Here is a 13,135-nt window from a genome sequence, read left to right as displayed (position 1 = left end):
ATTACTTTCAAAAAGGGCATTTTAGCGCGCAGTTTAGGCAAAAAAGGGCAAAAACGTTCTCTGAATACCTGAATTACGGGGAAACATGTAATCGCATCAGAAGCAGTTTTGGAAAAAATAACATATAAACAAGCACATTTAATGGTAATAGATGTATTTAACTTATATTAATATATTTACCTTGCAATGTACATTTAAGTTCCATGCTGTTTCAATAAACTGTACAGCACGACAAACATAATAAAGCAATATGCATATGAATCTGATTATACACAGATCCACTAACATATAAATGAAACCATGTTTGTCTTATCCTATTTTCTAACAATAATCTTGACAAATTTTTAAAATAACATTGCGCACTCGTTTCCGTGACATACATCCACCGAGTAGATTATAAATAAATAAATAATGATGTTGCTATCTAAAACATTTTCATGCATCGTTGATTATCAGACATTTCATTAATTCCTTCTTAATGTATAATCTCCATCGTTAATTCGATCGTTTACGACGTTATTTGCCATTTTTGCAGAGTCACAATTTAATTCTGTAAAGTCCGCCATGTTGATAAAATGTCAAATGATGTAAGCGACAGGTGCGCATAGCAACGTTAAATCGTATACGCGATTCGCATTTTGTTAAATTAGTATGCGTCTCAGTAATTATTTCCATAATTAGATCTAATTATCTTAATGACGAAAACGATAAAGAATAAATTTGTTTGTGATTTTAAATGTAATTATGCGTAAAAATATATGTTTTGATATAACGGAATAATGCATGCAATGCACAATTGCCACGAGAATAACATCGAGTTTTTCATCAAAAGTCACCGAAGTAATGATTTTATCGTGGAGGAATACACATTGCCGACCGAAAATTGCCCTTGGTATAACATAGCCTCCGGCATTATCAATTGATACTGACACGGGATTATTCACGCATGACTAATTCACAGCTTTGGAGCAGTCAGTTTGACTACCTATAAATCGAGCACTGTTATTGATTAAATCTACTCGATTAGTATAGTCGATTAGACGTTGACGTCTCTCGAGTAAATCAAGCAAAGTTGGAGCGTCACAGACAATCAAGGAAGCTGATTTTGTGGACCAAGTTAGATCGTAAGGCAATAAAGATGTTATCGATAAGTCGCGTGGCGAAATTTGCATTTGAAAAGAAGGGCGGCGTGGCGAAATTTGCCTTTGAAAAGGGCAGAGTGGCGATCTGGCAGAGCGGCGTGGCTTTTCGCCACGCTAAAATGGCCTGGGAAAAACACTAAAGATACCCAGCAAAAGCAGAATTATAACAAAAACTGCAATAAAAAGTATAAAAAAGTAAACCGAATAATATACAGAAAAGATCAATAAAATTTATCCCTCAAACTCCGACAATAAACACTATTAAAAGAACGAAAAAAGTCCTGAGCCAAAATAGGCGTGCACTCGTGGTTATCCGGAAAGGAAAGATGGGTTGTTGTTCTTGTTTTCCTGTTAGGTTACATTGTACTATGTTTAACCTGACTTGGTTTTCTTTATTAGAGGTGGATGATCCCCAGCGCTTAAAGTTTTCTGGATAATTAACTCCCTGGAGGGAAGGGATTAGCTAGAGATAACAGGTAATTATTTATGATATTAAAATTAGTCTGATATTATTAGGGAGGAAATCAGCTGAAAGAAGGTCTTTCTTCAATTCAAGCAAATCGGCCATTTCCAAAAAACAAAATCTCAATTTCTTTGTAAAAAGAGCGTTAAATGTGAGACTTGTGAATTATTTTATGTAAGACTGGTCTTATGATTAAACCTGAAATAATTTTTAAACAAACAAAGAAAATCTCACCTTCATCTTGTGTTTTCTGTGCCTCAGTAGCAAAGCAAATGTACGGTTCATTGATTGTGAACACAGCCCAAGACTTGGAGCGAAAGTTGATGCCATGGAAGCATCCAAGACTAAGATTGTTTCCCCGAAGGGTGACTGTCCCACCAAGGATCATGCCCTCGCGTGGGAGCATTGTGGGAAGCATGGAGAACTTGCAGCCTGTGATGTTTGCCAGAGCCTTCTGCCAGTGGCGGTGGTGGCGCAGGTCTGATAGGACTGCAAAGGGGAACGTGAGGGTGAGAACAGAAATGAAATTGAAGCGAGGGGCATTGAATTTAAATATATGAGCCTCATTCAGGGAAAACGGGGCTTAATGCATGTGCATAGTGTCATTGCAGACTCAGGGACGACACTTTATGCTTCAATGATATCTTTTGTTGAAAGGAATTCTCTTTTTCACAAAAATCCAGTTTTGTTGGAAAGTTTCGTCCATGATTAGCTTGTACAGACTGCATAGGCTAATCAGGGACGACACTTTACACACAGAATTAAGCCCCATTTTCCCAGAACCAGGCTCATATTCTAGTGAGATGGTCTCTCATGTACACAAATGTATTTCTACTTTTATAATATGAACAATATTCAACTGTAATCATTGAGATATAAATACATTTTATAAATTGTACTTCAAGGTTATGAATTGTATAATACACATGTAAATGTGATGGAATTCACACAAATGTTATAGGTGCACCATGATGACATAAAATTGTCCTTAGTTGGTATCAAACTCAGGAACCTTTGATTACAAAGTGAAAAACAAATCCATAGTTCCACTGCAAATTTTAAACCATAATTTTCATGACTATTCCTTCCAATTGCATATTGTTATTGATGCTGGATAAACACTAAATGACTGTGTGATAAGTAGGAATGTGCATTGTATTTACACATGCCCACATTTAGGGGAGGTTCTGTCTTTATATAGCCCTTTAAAATATGAACTGCAAGTTAAAAACATTGTTACTCACACAATGAACCTAGACTAACACAACTAATAACCTCTCTATAACAAATATAACAACCATAACCATTACAATACCACAAAACATAGGCTTGTAGACACCAATGAATTCTTAGAATTAAGAATAAAGAACCCACTTAAAATCAAGAAATCTTTCATCAGAGTTTGAATGGAAGCAAGATTTCAAAGATGCTTATATATAAAGCACACTGTTTTGCATGAAGCATAAAGTAATTTAAGGTGTCACATAGCAAGTTAGACTAAACAATAAAAACAAGAGGGCCAAGATGGCCCTAGTTCGCTCACCTGAGAGGAGTCGGTTCATTCAATCTTTACCTAATGTCAAACTTGACCTAGATATTGACCAGACAAACATCCTGGTCAAGTTTCATCATTATTGAACCAAAACTCTGGCGTAGGGAGTGTTTTTGTTTTTGTAAGATTTGAAATGGTGACCTATATTTTGAGTTGACCCCCCTTACCAAACATCAAACTTTGCTTACAAGGATTTTGTATAATATAATGAAAATTTGGACAATCTAAGGGCAATAATTATGGCATTAATTATGTGATTTTGCTCATTATCAAACTTGACTGAGATCTTTCAGCAACTTTGATAAAGAATGCTTGAGAAATGTGAATGCTAGAGTGTTTACAAACCAAATGTGGATGGACAGACGGACAGCAGACAATGACCAGTCCTAATCCTCACCAGAGCAATCAGGTGAGCTAAAAAGTGTGTTTCACCGATCTGAGCCATTTTGCAACTTGTCCAAGAAATCAATAAAACCAATGTATTGACTAAGTTTCACAATGATTAGGCAAAATATGTGACTTCTATAGTGTTCGATCACAAGGTTTCTCTCTATATAGTCACATAAGGAAAACTGCCCCACCCCCCTGGCAGCCATGTTTATTGACCCATCGGGACCATTTGCAAACTCATCTGAGATATATATAAAACCAATCTTTTTACCAAGTTTCATGATGATTGGGCAAAAAATGTGACTTCTAGAGTGTTCACAAGCTTTTTTTTACTAAATATATAAGAAAACTCCCCCCCCCCCCCCGGCAGCCATGTTATTCAACTGACCGGAACCATTTTCCAACTCAACTCTACTATCAAGGAAACATATGTTCTGACCAAATTTCATGAAAATTAGGCAAAAAATGTGACTTCTAGAGTGTTCACATGTTTTCACTATATACATATAGAGAAAAATGCCCCGCCCACTGGCGGCCATGTTTTTTCACCGATCTGGACCATTTTCAAACTCGTCCAATATATCAATAAAACCAATGTTTTGAGTAGCTTTCATGATGATTGGGCCAAAATTGTGACTTCTAGAGTGTTTACAAGGTTTATCTATAGCCAAATAAGGAAAACTGCCCCGCTCACTGGAGGCCATGTTTTTCAACGGACTGGAACCACTTTTGAACTCAACCAACATAATATTAAGACAGACATTAAGACGAAGTTACATGAAGATTGGGCATTAAATGTGATTTCTTCAGTGTTTACAAGGTTTTTATTTTTTTTACCTACTGACCTAGTTTTTGACCGAGCACGACCCAGTTTCGAACTCGATCGAGATTTCATTGGGACAAATCTTCTGACCAAGTTTCACGAAGATCGGAAATAAATGTGGCCTCTAGAGTGTTTACCAACAAATGTGGACGGACAGACGACGGACGGATGGTCGACGAACAAAGACCGGTCACAAAAGCTCACCTGAGCAATCAGGTGAGCTAAACACAAGAGCTGTCACCATAGGATGACATATGCCCCATATAAACGCTTTGATAGAAGTTAAAGCATTTTTCGAAACCTAAACGCAGATTTCGAAACCTAAATGCGGACCCTAAGTTCAAGGTCACAGGGATAAAACTTTTTGTGCGTGTGGAAAGGCCTTGTCCATATAAACATGCATACCGAATATGAAGGTTATATCTCAAAGGACATAGAAGTTATGAGCATTTTTCGAAACCTAAACGCAGATTTCGAAACCTAAATGTGGACCATAACTTCAAGGTCAAGGTCACAGGGGTTGAAAATTGTGTGCGTATGGAAAGGCCTTGTCCATATACACATGCATAAAAAATATGAAGGTTAATATATATCTCAAGGGACATAGAAGTTATGAGCATTTTTCAAAACCTAAACGCAGATTTAGAAACCTAAATGCGGACCCTAATTTCAAGGTCAAGGTCACAGGGGTAAAAAAAATTGTGCATATGGAAAGGCCTTGTCCATATACACATGCATACCAAATATGAAGGTTATATCTCAAGGGACATATAAGTTATGAGCATTTTTCGAAACCTAAACGCAGATTTCAAAACTTAAACGCGGACCCTAAGTTCAAGGTCAAGGTCACAGGGGTAAAAATTTGTGTGCGTATGGAAAGGCCTTGTCCATATACACATGCATACCAAATATAAAGGTTAAACCTCAAGGGACATAAAAGTTATGAGCATTTTTCGAAACCTAAACGCAGATTTCGAAACCTAAAAACGGACCCGAAGTTCAAGGCCACAGGGGTAAAAAATTGTGTGCGTATGGAAAGGCCTTGTCCATATACACATGCATACCAAATATGAAGATTATATCTCAAGGGACATTAAAGTTATGAGCATTTTTCGAAACCTAAACGCAAAGTGTGACGGAAAGACGGACAGTCAGACAGACAGACAGACGGACAGTCCGATCACTATATGACCCCTTTTCTTCGAAAATGGGGCATAAAAACATCCAACCTCGAATAACAATTAACACATAAATGATACACACATGAAAACATTAATAATCAAAGGGGAGTAACTACTGTAAACTTAAATGCAATATTTAGAAGAGTTGTCTCGCATGTAACATGACCTTAATTCATGATTGTATACAAGCTTTTTACTATATAAATATAAGGAAAACTGCCCCATCCCCCTGGCAACCATGTTTTTCAACAGACTGGAACCATTTTTAAACTTAACTCACATATCTAGGAAACAAAAGTTCTGACAAAATTTCATGAAAATTGGGCAAAAAAGGTGACTTCTAGAGTGTTCACATGTTTTCACTATATACATATTAAGAAAAATGCCCCGCCCACTGGCGGCCATGTTTTTTCAACAATCTGGACCATTTTCGAACTCGTCCGAGAAATCAATAAAACCAATGTTTTGACCAATTTTCATGATGATTGGGCAAAAATTGTGACTTCCAGAGTGTTTACAAGGTTTCTCTATAGCCAAATAAGGAATTTCAATGGACCGGAATCGCTTTTGAACTCAACCCACAAATCATTAAGACAAATATTTTGAAAAAGTTACATGAAGATTGGGCATGAAATGTGACTTCTTCAGTGTTAACAAGTTTTTTCTTTTTTTAGACCAAGTGACCTAGTTTTTGACCAGTTAAGAACTCGACCGAGATTTCATAACAATGCAGCTTCTGACCAAGTTTCATGAAGATCCGACAATAAATGTGGCCTCTAGAGTGTTTACCAACAAATGTGGATGGACGACGGACGGACGGACGACGGACGGACGGACGACGGACAAAGACCAGTCACAAAAGCTCCCCTGAGCAATCAGGTGAGCTAAAAATTAGAACATAACACTTTTAATCACATTCTTTATTCGTATCTTAACCTTTTCCCACTCAGAAGCAAAGTGAAAATAGCTATACCGGTATGCAACCAGCATAAAACCAGAATAGCCTTTGAGTTACTGGCAGTCTTTAAGGTTTGATGCTGTTAGCTGCTCATCAGTATCTTAGGGTTGGAAATTAAGGCTTAAAAATTTAGGCTTGTAAGAGACATCTTAAAATAAATTTGCTTTTCGAAGGGACTTCAAACTCATCAGGTGTATATCAGAAATAAAGGGTACAACTCTCACTCACATGACTCCTCATCAGCTGACCGCCGCTTCTCCGGCAACCTGTGCTTGGGTATGGTTCCCATGGCGCCAAGGGCCCGTCTGCTGCTGGTGAACTGCTGGCTGATGAACTCATCAAGCTTGGCCACAATCTTCATCAGGTCGGGCGTGGTGGAGCGCGAGATCAGGATGTGGAACTTGTCCCAGCGCAGGTCCCCATGGGCAAACAGCAGCGCTGTTCTGAAAGGGGGATGGAAGCAAGATAGATACTTTGCTATGAAGTGGATTAAACATTCACTAAAATGTTCAAGTATTAAATTCATCACCTTTAATAGTTATACTGTTAAATTATAATTAAAAGATGATTATTAAAAAGTAAAGTTACAACAAATACAGTGAAAAACCACTTTCAGCAGAACATAAGCAGCCATGAACTGCCTACCTGGTGGTGGCCAGTGGAGCCTCGTGGTCCTGATTCTTGTCAATCTTCCATTCGTCTCTCAGACTCAGATTCATGTTGCTGAGCCGGGTCATGAGGACGCTTGACCCCATGTAGTCCACGCGCCCCTCTATGGCGTACATGGACACTCCTGCCTGGTGCAAGGGGTCAGCACCAGCTTTAGGGTCCTCATGACACTCAACTATGTTCAACAAGGGGACAGCACTTACTGGTAAGAAATCTGAGTTTGATCTTTTCACAAATATTAGCCTTGTTCTATGAAAACAGGGTTTAATGCAAGTGTGTAAGGTTTGCAAAGGCTTATCAGGTACGACACTTTCCGCCTTAACTAAATTTCCGTTAAAAGGAGACTTCTTTTCAAATAAAGTACAATAACAGCACATATTGTCCTTTCTAATTAGCCCATGTAAACTGCAAAGACATATGCATTAAACCCTGTTGTCCCAGAGCAAGGCTCATATAAAGTCATGGCAGGCTCCTTATTATTTTAAAGTACAATCTTGAAACAAAAAGAGTACTGATTTTATTGGCTAATAAAATCTTCACAAATACATTATATAGGTACTACTATTCACTATAAGACACAGCAAAATTACTAAATACTTAGCATGTGCAATCCATATACTTAAAAAAGTGACCCGTCTCGATCCTACTTATTGCCTCTATCACAGTTTAAGGGCTTATGCGGTCAAATTGATACAGAAAAAAACACATATGTATACTAACATAAAATAGCTTTTATTTAAATACCAAGTGTCTTATCTTAATTTTGGTAAATAAACAATTACCCATTTAAAAAGCAGGATACAGGCAAATTACAAGAACCCAATCCAGCATAATAATGCTACTTAATTTAGTAACCCCTACACAAACACCGAAAAAACATCACAACTCCCTTACAGTACATGGAGATCCCTTGCAGGTCCACATTTCCACTGATGACCCCGCCTTTGCTCTCGAAGTGTGACCCACCCAGTCCTGCTGATATCCCCAGGTCCCTGTGTCCGGTACTATCAATGGCCAACCGACCCTGGCTCTTTATATCACGCATATTCCACCTAACACAAAATTAATTTGAACAATTAAAACATATTTCTTCAAAATGTATGATACATATTTTTAATTATTGGGAAAAAAATAGAGTAATTTAATAACAGTTTCAGTGTATCTTTTTTAAATTTCTTTTCATTATAGTTATGAAATTTAAGATAAACTTTGTTTCAATAAATTTCAGTGAATTTGAAAGTTGTGACAGGTGCGAACATGAATGTGCACACCATAATAGTCTTTAAATATATCTCGTGCTAGTGTGTTGTTATTTTCTACATATTTTTGCTTAAAAAACACAAAATACATAGTCGATATGGTCTTCAATAAAAAGAACTGGACATTTACCCACTGTGCAGGTGCTTAGACATTTTAGAGGTACACTTCAACACTGTTTTTTCGAACACCGATAATCCGAAGTCACCGTTATTTCGAAGTATTTTTCGGGTCCCGATTTTGGTTCTTCTTTGTTTAATGGAAAATTTCATTTGTTAATCCGAACTTCGTTTAATCGAAAAAATCGTTAATTCGAAGTGATACAGTCGGTCCCAACACTATAATTTGCACCTAATTATCAATCTTTAATCCAAAGTCAAAACTGCAAAATACTGAGCGTAATTTCACACCTTTGTCGTGGCGCGTCAAAAGCCAATAATTACACCTTTATAGTCTGCGCGAACGCCGGTGTTCAGAGAGACATCGCGTATTATTTCAAAAAATGTTAATTCATTTCCCAAATTGTATTCATTTGTATGTATGTCTGATAATTTGTGCTATTCGTTATTTTTTTATATGTTCTGTAATTAGAGAAACATAAAAACAAGAACAAGAATCGTTTTATTACTCCGTTTGTTACAAGTAGAAATCTATTGCTATCTGACTAGTTAACGTTTTTAAGTAAGCGTGTAACCCAACCAAGCGAATTCCATAACATTTTATATTAACAGAATCAAACAAGTCTTCTGTCAAATGTTTATTTCGAATTATCGTTAATCCGAAGTTTTTTAATGGTCCCGACGACTTCGAAATAACTGTGTTGAAGTGTATTTGCTAAGTTGTTTGCAGGTAGTTTTTGAGGGATAAGCAAAAGATGGCAGTGTGTGGTCACATCACAAGTAGTTTAAAAACCCAGTAACAGCTTATATAGTGCATGGCACATGCATAAGTAATAACAAAAATTTTTTGCGGCATATCGTTAACAAGAATTAAAAAAAAAACTTAGCCTACCTACCGACATAATTTTTTTTTTATGTCAGTGGAAAAAAACACTTTTTGTTGGCCTTACTGAAAATGTGAACTTAAGAGTTGACTGTTGTACAGAACTCAAATGGGCCTTGCTCTAGGAAAATAGGGCTTAATGCATTTGCATAGTGTTGTCACAGATTAACATGTTCAGTCTGCACAGGCTACTCAGGGACAACACTTTCCATCTAAACTTGATATTTGAAAAGAAGAGACTTCCTTCATACAAATACTGTTATGTCTACATGTATAAAAGTGGAAAGTGTCGTCCCTGATTAGCCTGTGCAGAGTGGACAGGTTAATCTGGGATGACATCTAAGGCATATGCATTAAGCCCCATTTTCCCAGAGTGCAGCTCAAAAGAAAATACTGCGAAGTATAGACTTACACTGTGTTGCCCATCACGTTGCTCATGTTTACATGAAACTCAAGCTGCTTCAGGTTCACAGAGTACAACACCAGGGTCTGCCACCCAGTCGACTTGCGCTCCTGACTCGTCCGTCCACTACTGGAAGGCTGCTGACTGTTGCGCCGAGACATTCTAGGTTGTGCAACAGGAGTTGCTCCCCCTGAAGAGGACTGGTGGACCGCTGTTGTCCCCCCTGATCGATTACTGGTATTTGAGGTGCTTGCATGGGGCTCGTGTGGGCTATGATGAGAATCGATAGGGGACTGGGGGGCAGAGCCACCTGCAAACAGGATAAACAGACTTGAACATTCTTGAATGGTTTCTCATGGAAAAAGAGTGTTGCAAGCTATAGTTTGTTTTAACCCTTTTCCACTTAGATACACAATTTGGTGCCTTTGTAGTCTCTTACAAAATCAAATTAAATTTAAGAACTGTCTTACTACATTCAAGTTTTAAGGGTTTCATTTCCAACACTACAGCACTGATAAGCAGCAAACAGCATAAAGCCTTAACAGACTGCCAGTAACTTGCAGGCTGTTCTGGTTTTATGCTGGTTGCATATAGCCATGTCCACTTTGCTTCTGAGGGGGAAAGGGTAAAGAATCATTCACATTTTATGCCTTCTGTAATCTTTTAACAACACAGTTTTTCCTAGTAATAAATATATTCTTGTTGAGCTGTCCTGTGTTCATATCTTAAAATACATCTTTAATGCTTCTATGTAAATTACATAGTAAAGCCTTGTTATGACATCTACTGCATCCATTAGTTTTAAAATTATGCCAGTAAAGCAAAGTCTGATTTTAACTTAATTTTAACATTTTAAATACAATGAAAACTCTTAATTTCATTAGACAATCGAATTACATACAATATCTTTGTGGGGTTTTAGTTACAACTTCAATGTTTTGTTTTCAAATTATCTTCAAAACGAATGACTGCCAATATCGTGCATGCTGATGAATCAACCCATTTGTTAAAATTTCTCTACAGACTAGTCCTAATTGTCAACAGGGAAATAATAAATCTAAGCCTCATTCTGGGAATATAGGACGACACTTTCCGTCTGAAGTGGATTTTCATTTAGAAGAGACTTTCCTTTAAAAATTCCATAAAAGTAGAAAGTGTCATCCATGACAAGCCTATGCGGACTGCACAGAATAATCGGTGACAACACTATATGCACATGCAGTATTTTCACAGAGCGCGGCTTATATATAACACTTTGTTTACTGATATATATATATATATATTTATACAACATGCAGTTTGTACAAAAATATGGTTTGTATTTTAAATGTCTAGGATACAAAATATCTTGTGGTTACATAATTTTACATGATAAAGAAGTATTCAACAAAACAAAATCTTACCAAAGAAATCTAAAATGAACAAATTGCGTAATAGTATTTAAATGTTATTGTCTTGGTGTATATTTTACTTGTTAAACTCAAGAAACATAAAAGGTAAAATTCTTCAAGGTAAGAATAGTAAAGTCCAGTAAAATGAATTCTACAATGCAGGAATCCTAAATAATATTTTTATAAAAAATATTGTTATAATACTTCTGGCAATCTTCAAATTTACAGTTAAGTAAATGCCACAATCAATAAGGAGCCCATTAAAAGGCCAGAAAAACTTACCAAAAAACACAAATAAAAACCAATAAAATATTACGTTAACGCTGAAACTAGAAAGCATCAATTAAATCAGAATCTGGGGTGGTTGCCAAGGGCTATACAAAATGTATTACTTGTTAAACATGTTTAGACTGATGTTTATCTGTAAAAACGAATGTACCAACCTGTAAATGTAGTTTAAAATAATGTAATTGACAAAAAAAGAAATGCAACAAGCAAATTCGTTGAATTGATGTCCCCCGCCAATATGCTTCTGGACACAAAAGTGTTATATTTGACGCCCAAAAAAGCATTTTTTCAAAATACAAAGGGCCATAACTCCGTTATTAACTGATGGTGTACAATGCCATTTGGTGTGCATCATCCTCTTTATCCATATATATACTCATACCAAGTTTCAATGAAATCCGCCAAAGCACTTCCAAGATATGGCTCCGGACACAAAAGTGCCGGACGGACGGAAAGACGGACGGAAGGACGGACGGATAACGCCAAAACAATATCCCTCCGCCTATGGCGGGAGATAACAAAACAATTTTTAAGTGGCTCTGATGGTGAATGCATACCTGTTCAGTATAGAGTAAAGAAAACAACAATGAATGATAAGACAGCAGAAGTAAATGAAGAAAATGAATGAAAATGGTGAACACACCTCTGTGCTGAGACATTTGGTAGGCAAGCTCATTTTTAAAGTCCGGTCTTATCTGTACATGGACCTTGTCACCAGACGACCCCCGCCTGTGGTGACCAAGGAAGTAATGGCCGCCATCACGCTCGTGCAACACAGGCACATGCAGGGCGGGGGAGGAGGTGAAGGGTTTGCTAGGGAAGGGAGGGGCCAGGAAGGAGTCCCCGCCCCCAACAAAGGTGGAGTTGGCCCCGACCTGGGTGGAGCTTGTGGAGGATGTACTTGAGCTGTCTGAAACAACACACAGCATAACAACAACAACAACAACACAACAGTAACTAAAACAAACACATGACCGCCACAGAAGCTCTGTCATGTAAACAATTGGTTTGTTCCTTTAATGCATTTTTTTTATTTAGTAAGTTTTCATAAACAATGAAATCTTACTTATAAAAATTCTCCAATTGACCTAGCCAGAACTCGAATCAACATAAATCTTTTCTAATATACATTATGATTAGAGCTAAAACTACTACATAAAACTTCTTCATTAAAACCAATCTTCAATTATTCAGGCTTTGTTTCTGATGCATGTGTTCACATATTTTTATGGTTAACAACTAAACATTGATAACAGACTTCTCTTTAATTATGTATCATGATTTCAAACAATTAGTTGATTGGATACAACGCCTTGTATTCTTCTGCCTATCAATTTTTTTCTGATAAAAAAAAAGCTTGGACACAATCATAACTTTTTAAACTTTCTTTTACAGAAAAGATGGACATAAATTATAACCACAATTAATGTCACTGTCACAGTGAAATTAATGCAAGAAATAATTAGGAAATACCATACAAAGAGAACAAGCCTTATTTTGCTCGGGAAAAAATAGCACTTAAATGGTGTACTTATCTTTTAATTATATAGGATGAAGTAATTATTTTGTGTTTGTCAAAAGCTTCTATGGGGTAAATAAAGAGTAATCATGCAACG

At 36.9% G+C, this 13,135-nt stretch overlaps 1 protein-coding gene across 1 annotated transcript in view; it reads right to left on the bottom strand.

The window, feature by feature from the left end:
- The window catches only part of LOC127877959 (transmembrane protein KIAA1109 homolog), a 151,506-nt gene that overhangs the window by 20,812 nt on the left and 117,559 nt on the right, over positions 1 to 13,135 (bottom strand). Inside the window, exons 67-72 of the mRNA XM_052424284.1 lie at positions 12,163 to 12,429; positions 9,850 to 10,150; positions 8,073 to 8,230; positions 7,155 to 7,353; positions 6,738 to 6,952; positions 1,840 to 2,094 (exon numbers count right to left, since the gene is read on the bottom strand). Of these exons, the coding sequence (XP_052280244.1) occupies positions 1,840 to 2,094; positions 6,738 to 6,952; positions 7,155 to 7,353; positions 8,073 to 8,230; positions 9,850 to 10,150; positions 12,163 to 12,429 (1,395 nt within the window). The remainder of the gene's footprint in view (positions 1 to 1,839; positions 2,095 to 6,737; positions 6,953 to 7,154; positions 7,354 to 8,072; positions 8,231 to 9,849; positions 10,151 to 12,162; positions 12,430 to 13,135) is intronic.

The sequence above is a fragment of the Dreissena polymorpha genome, chromosome 4 (genome assembly GCF_020536995.1).
Source record: "Dreissena polymorpha isolate Duluth1 chromosome 4, UMN_Dpol_1.0, whole genome shotgun sequence".
NCBI classification, from domain to species: Eukaryota; Metazoa; Mollusca; class Bivalvia; order Myida; family Dreissenidae; genus Dreissena; species Dreissena polymorpha.
This window is presented reverse-complemented; position numbering and strand designations above follow the sequence as displayed.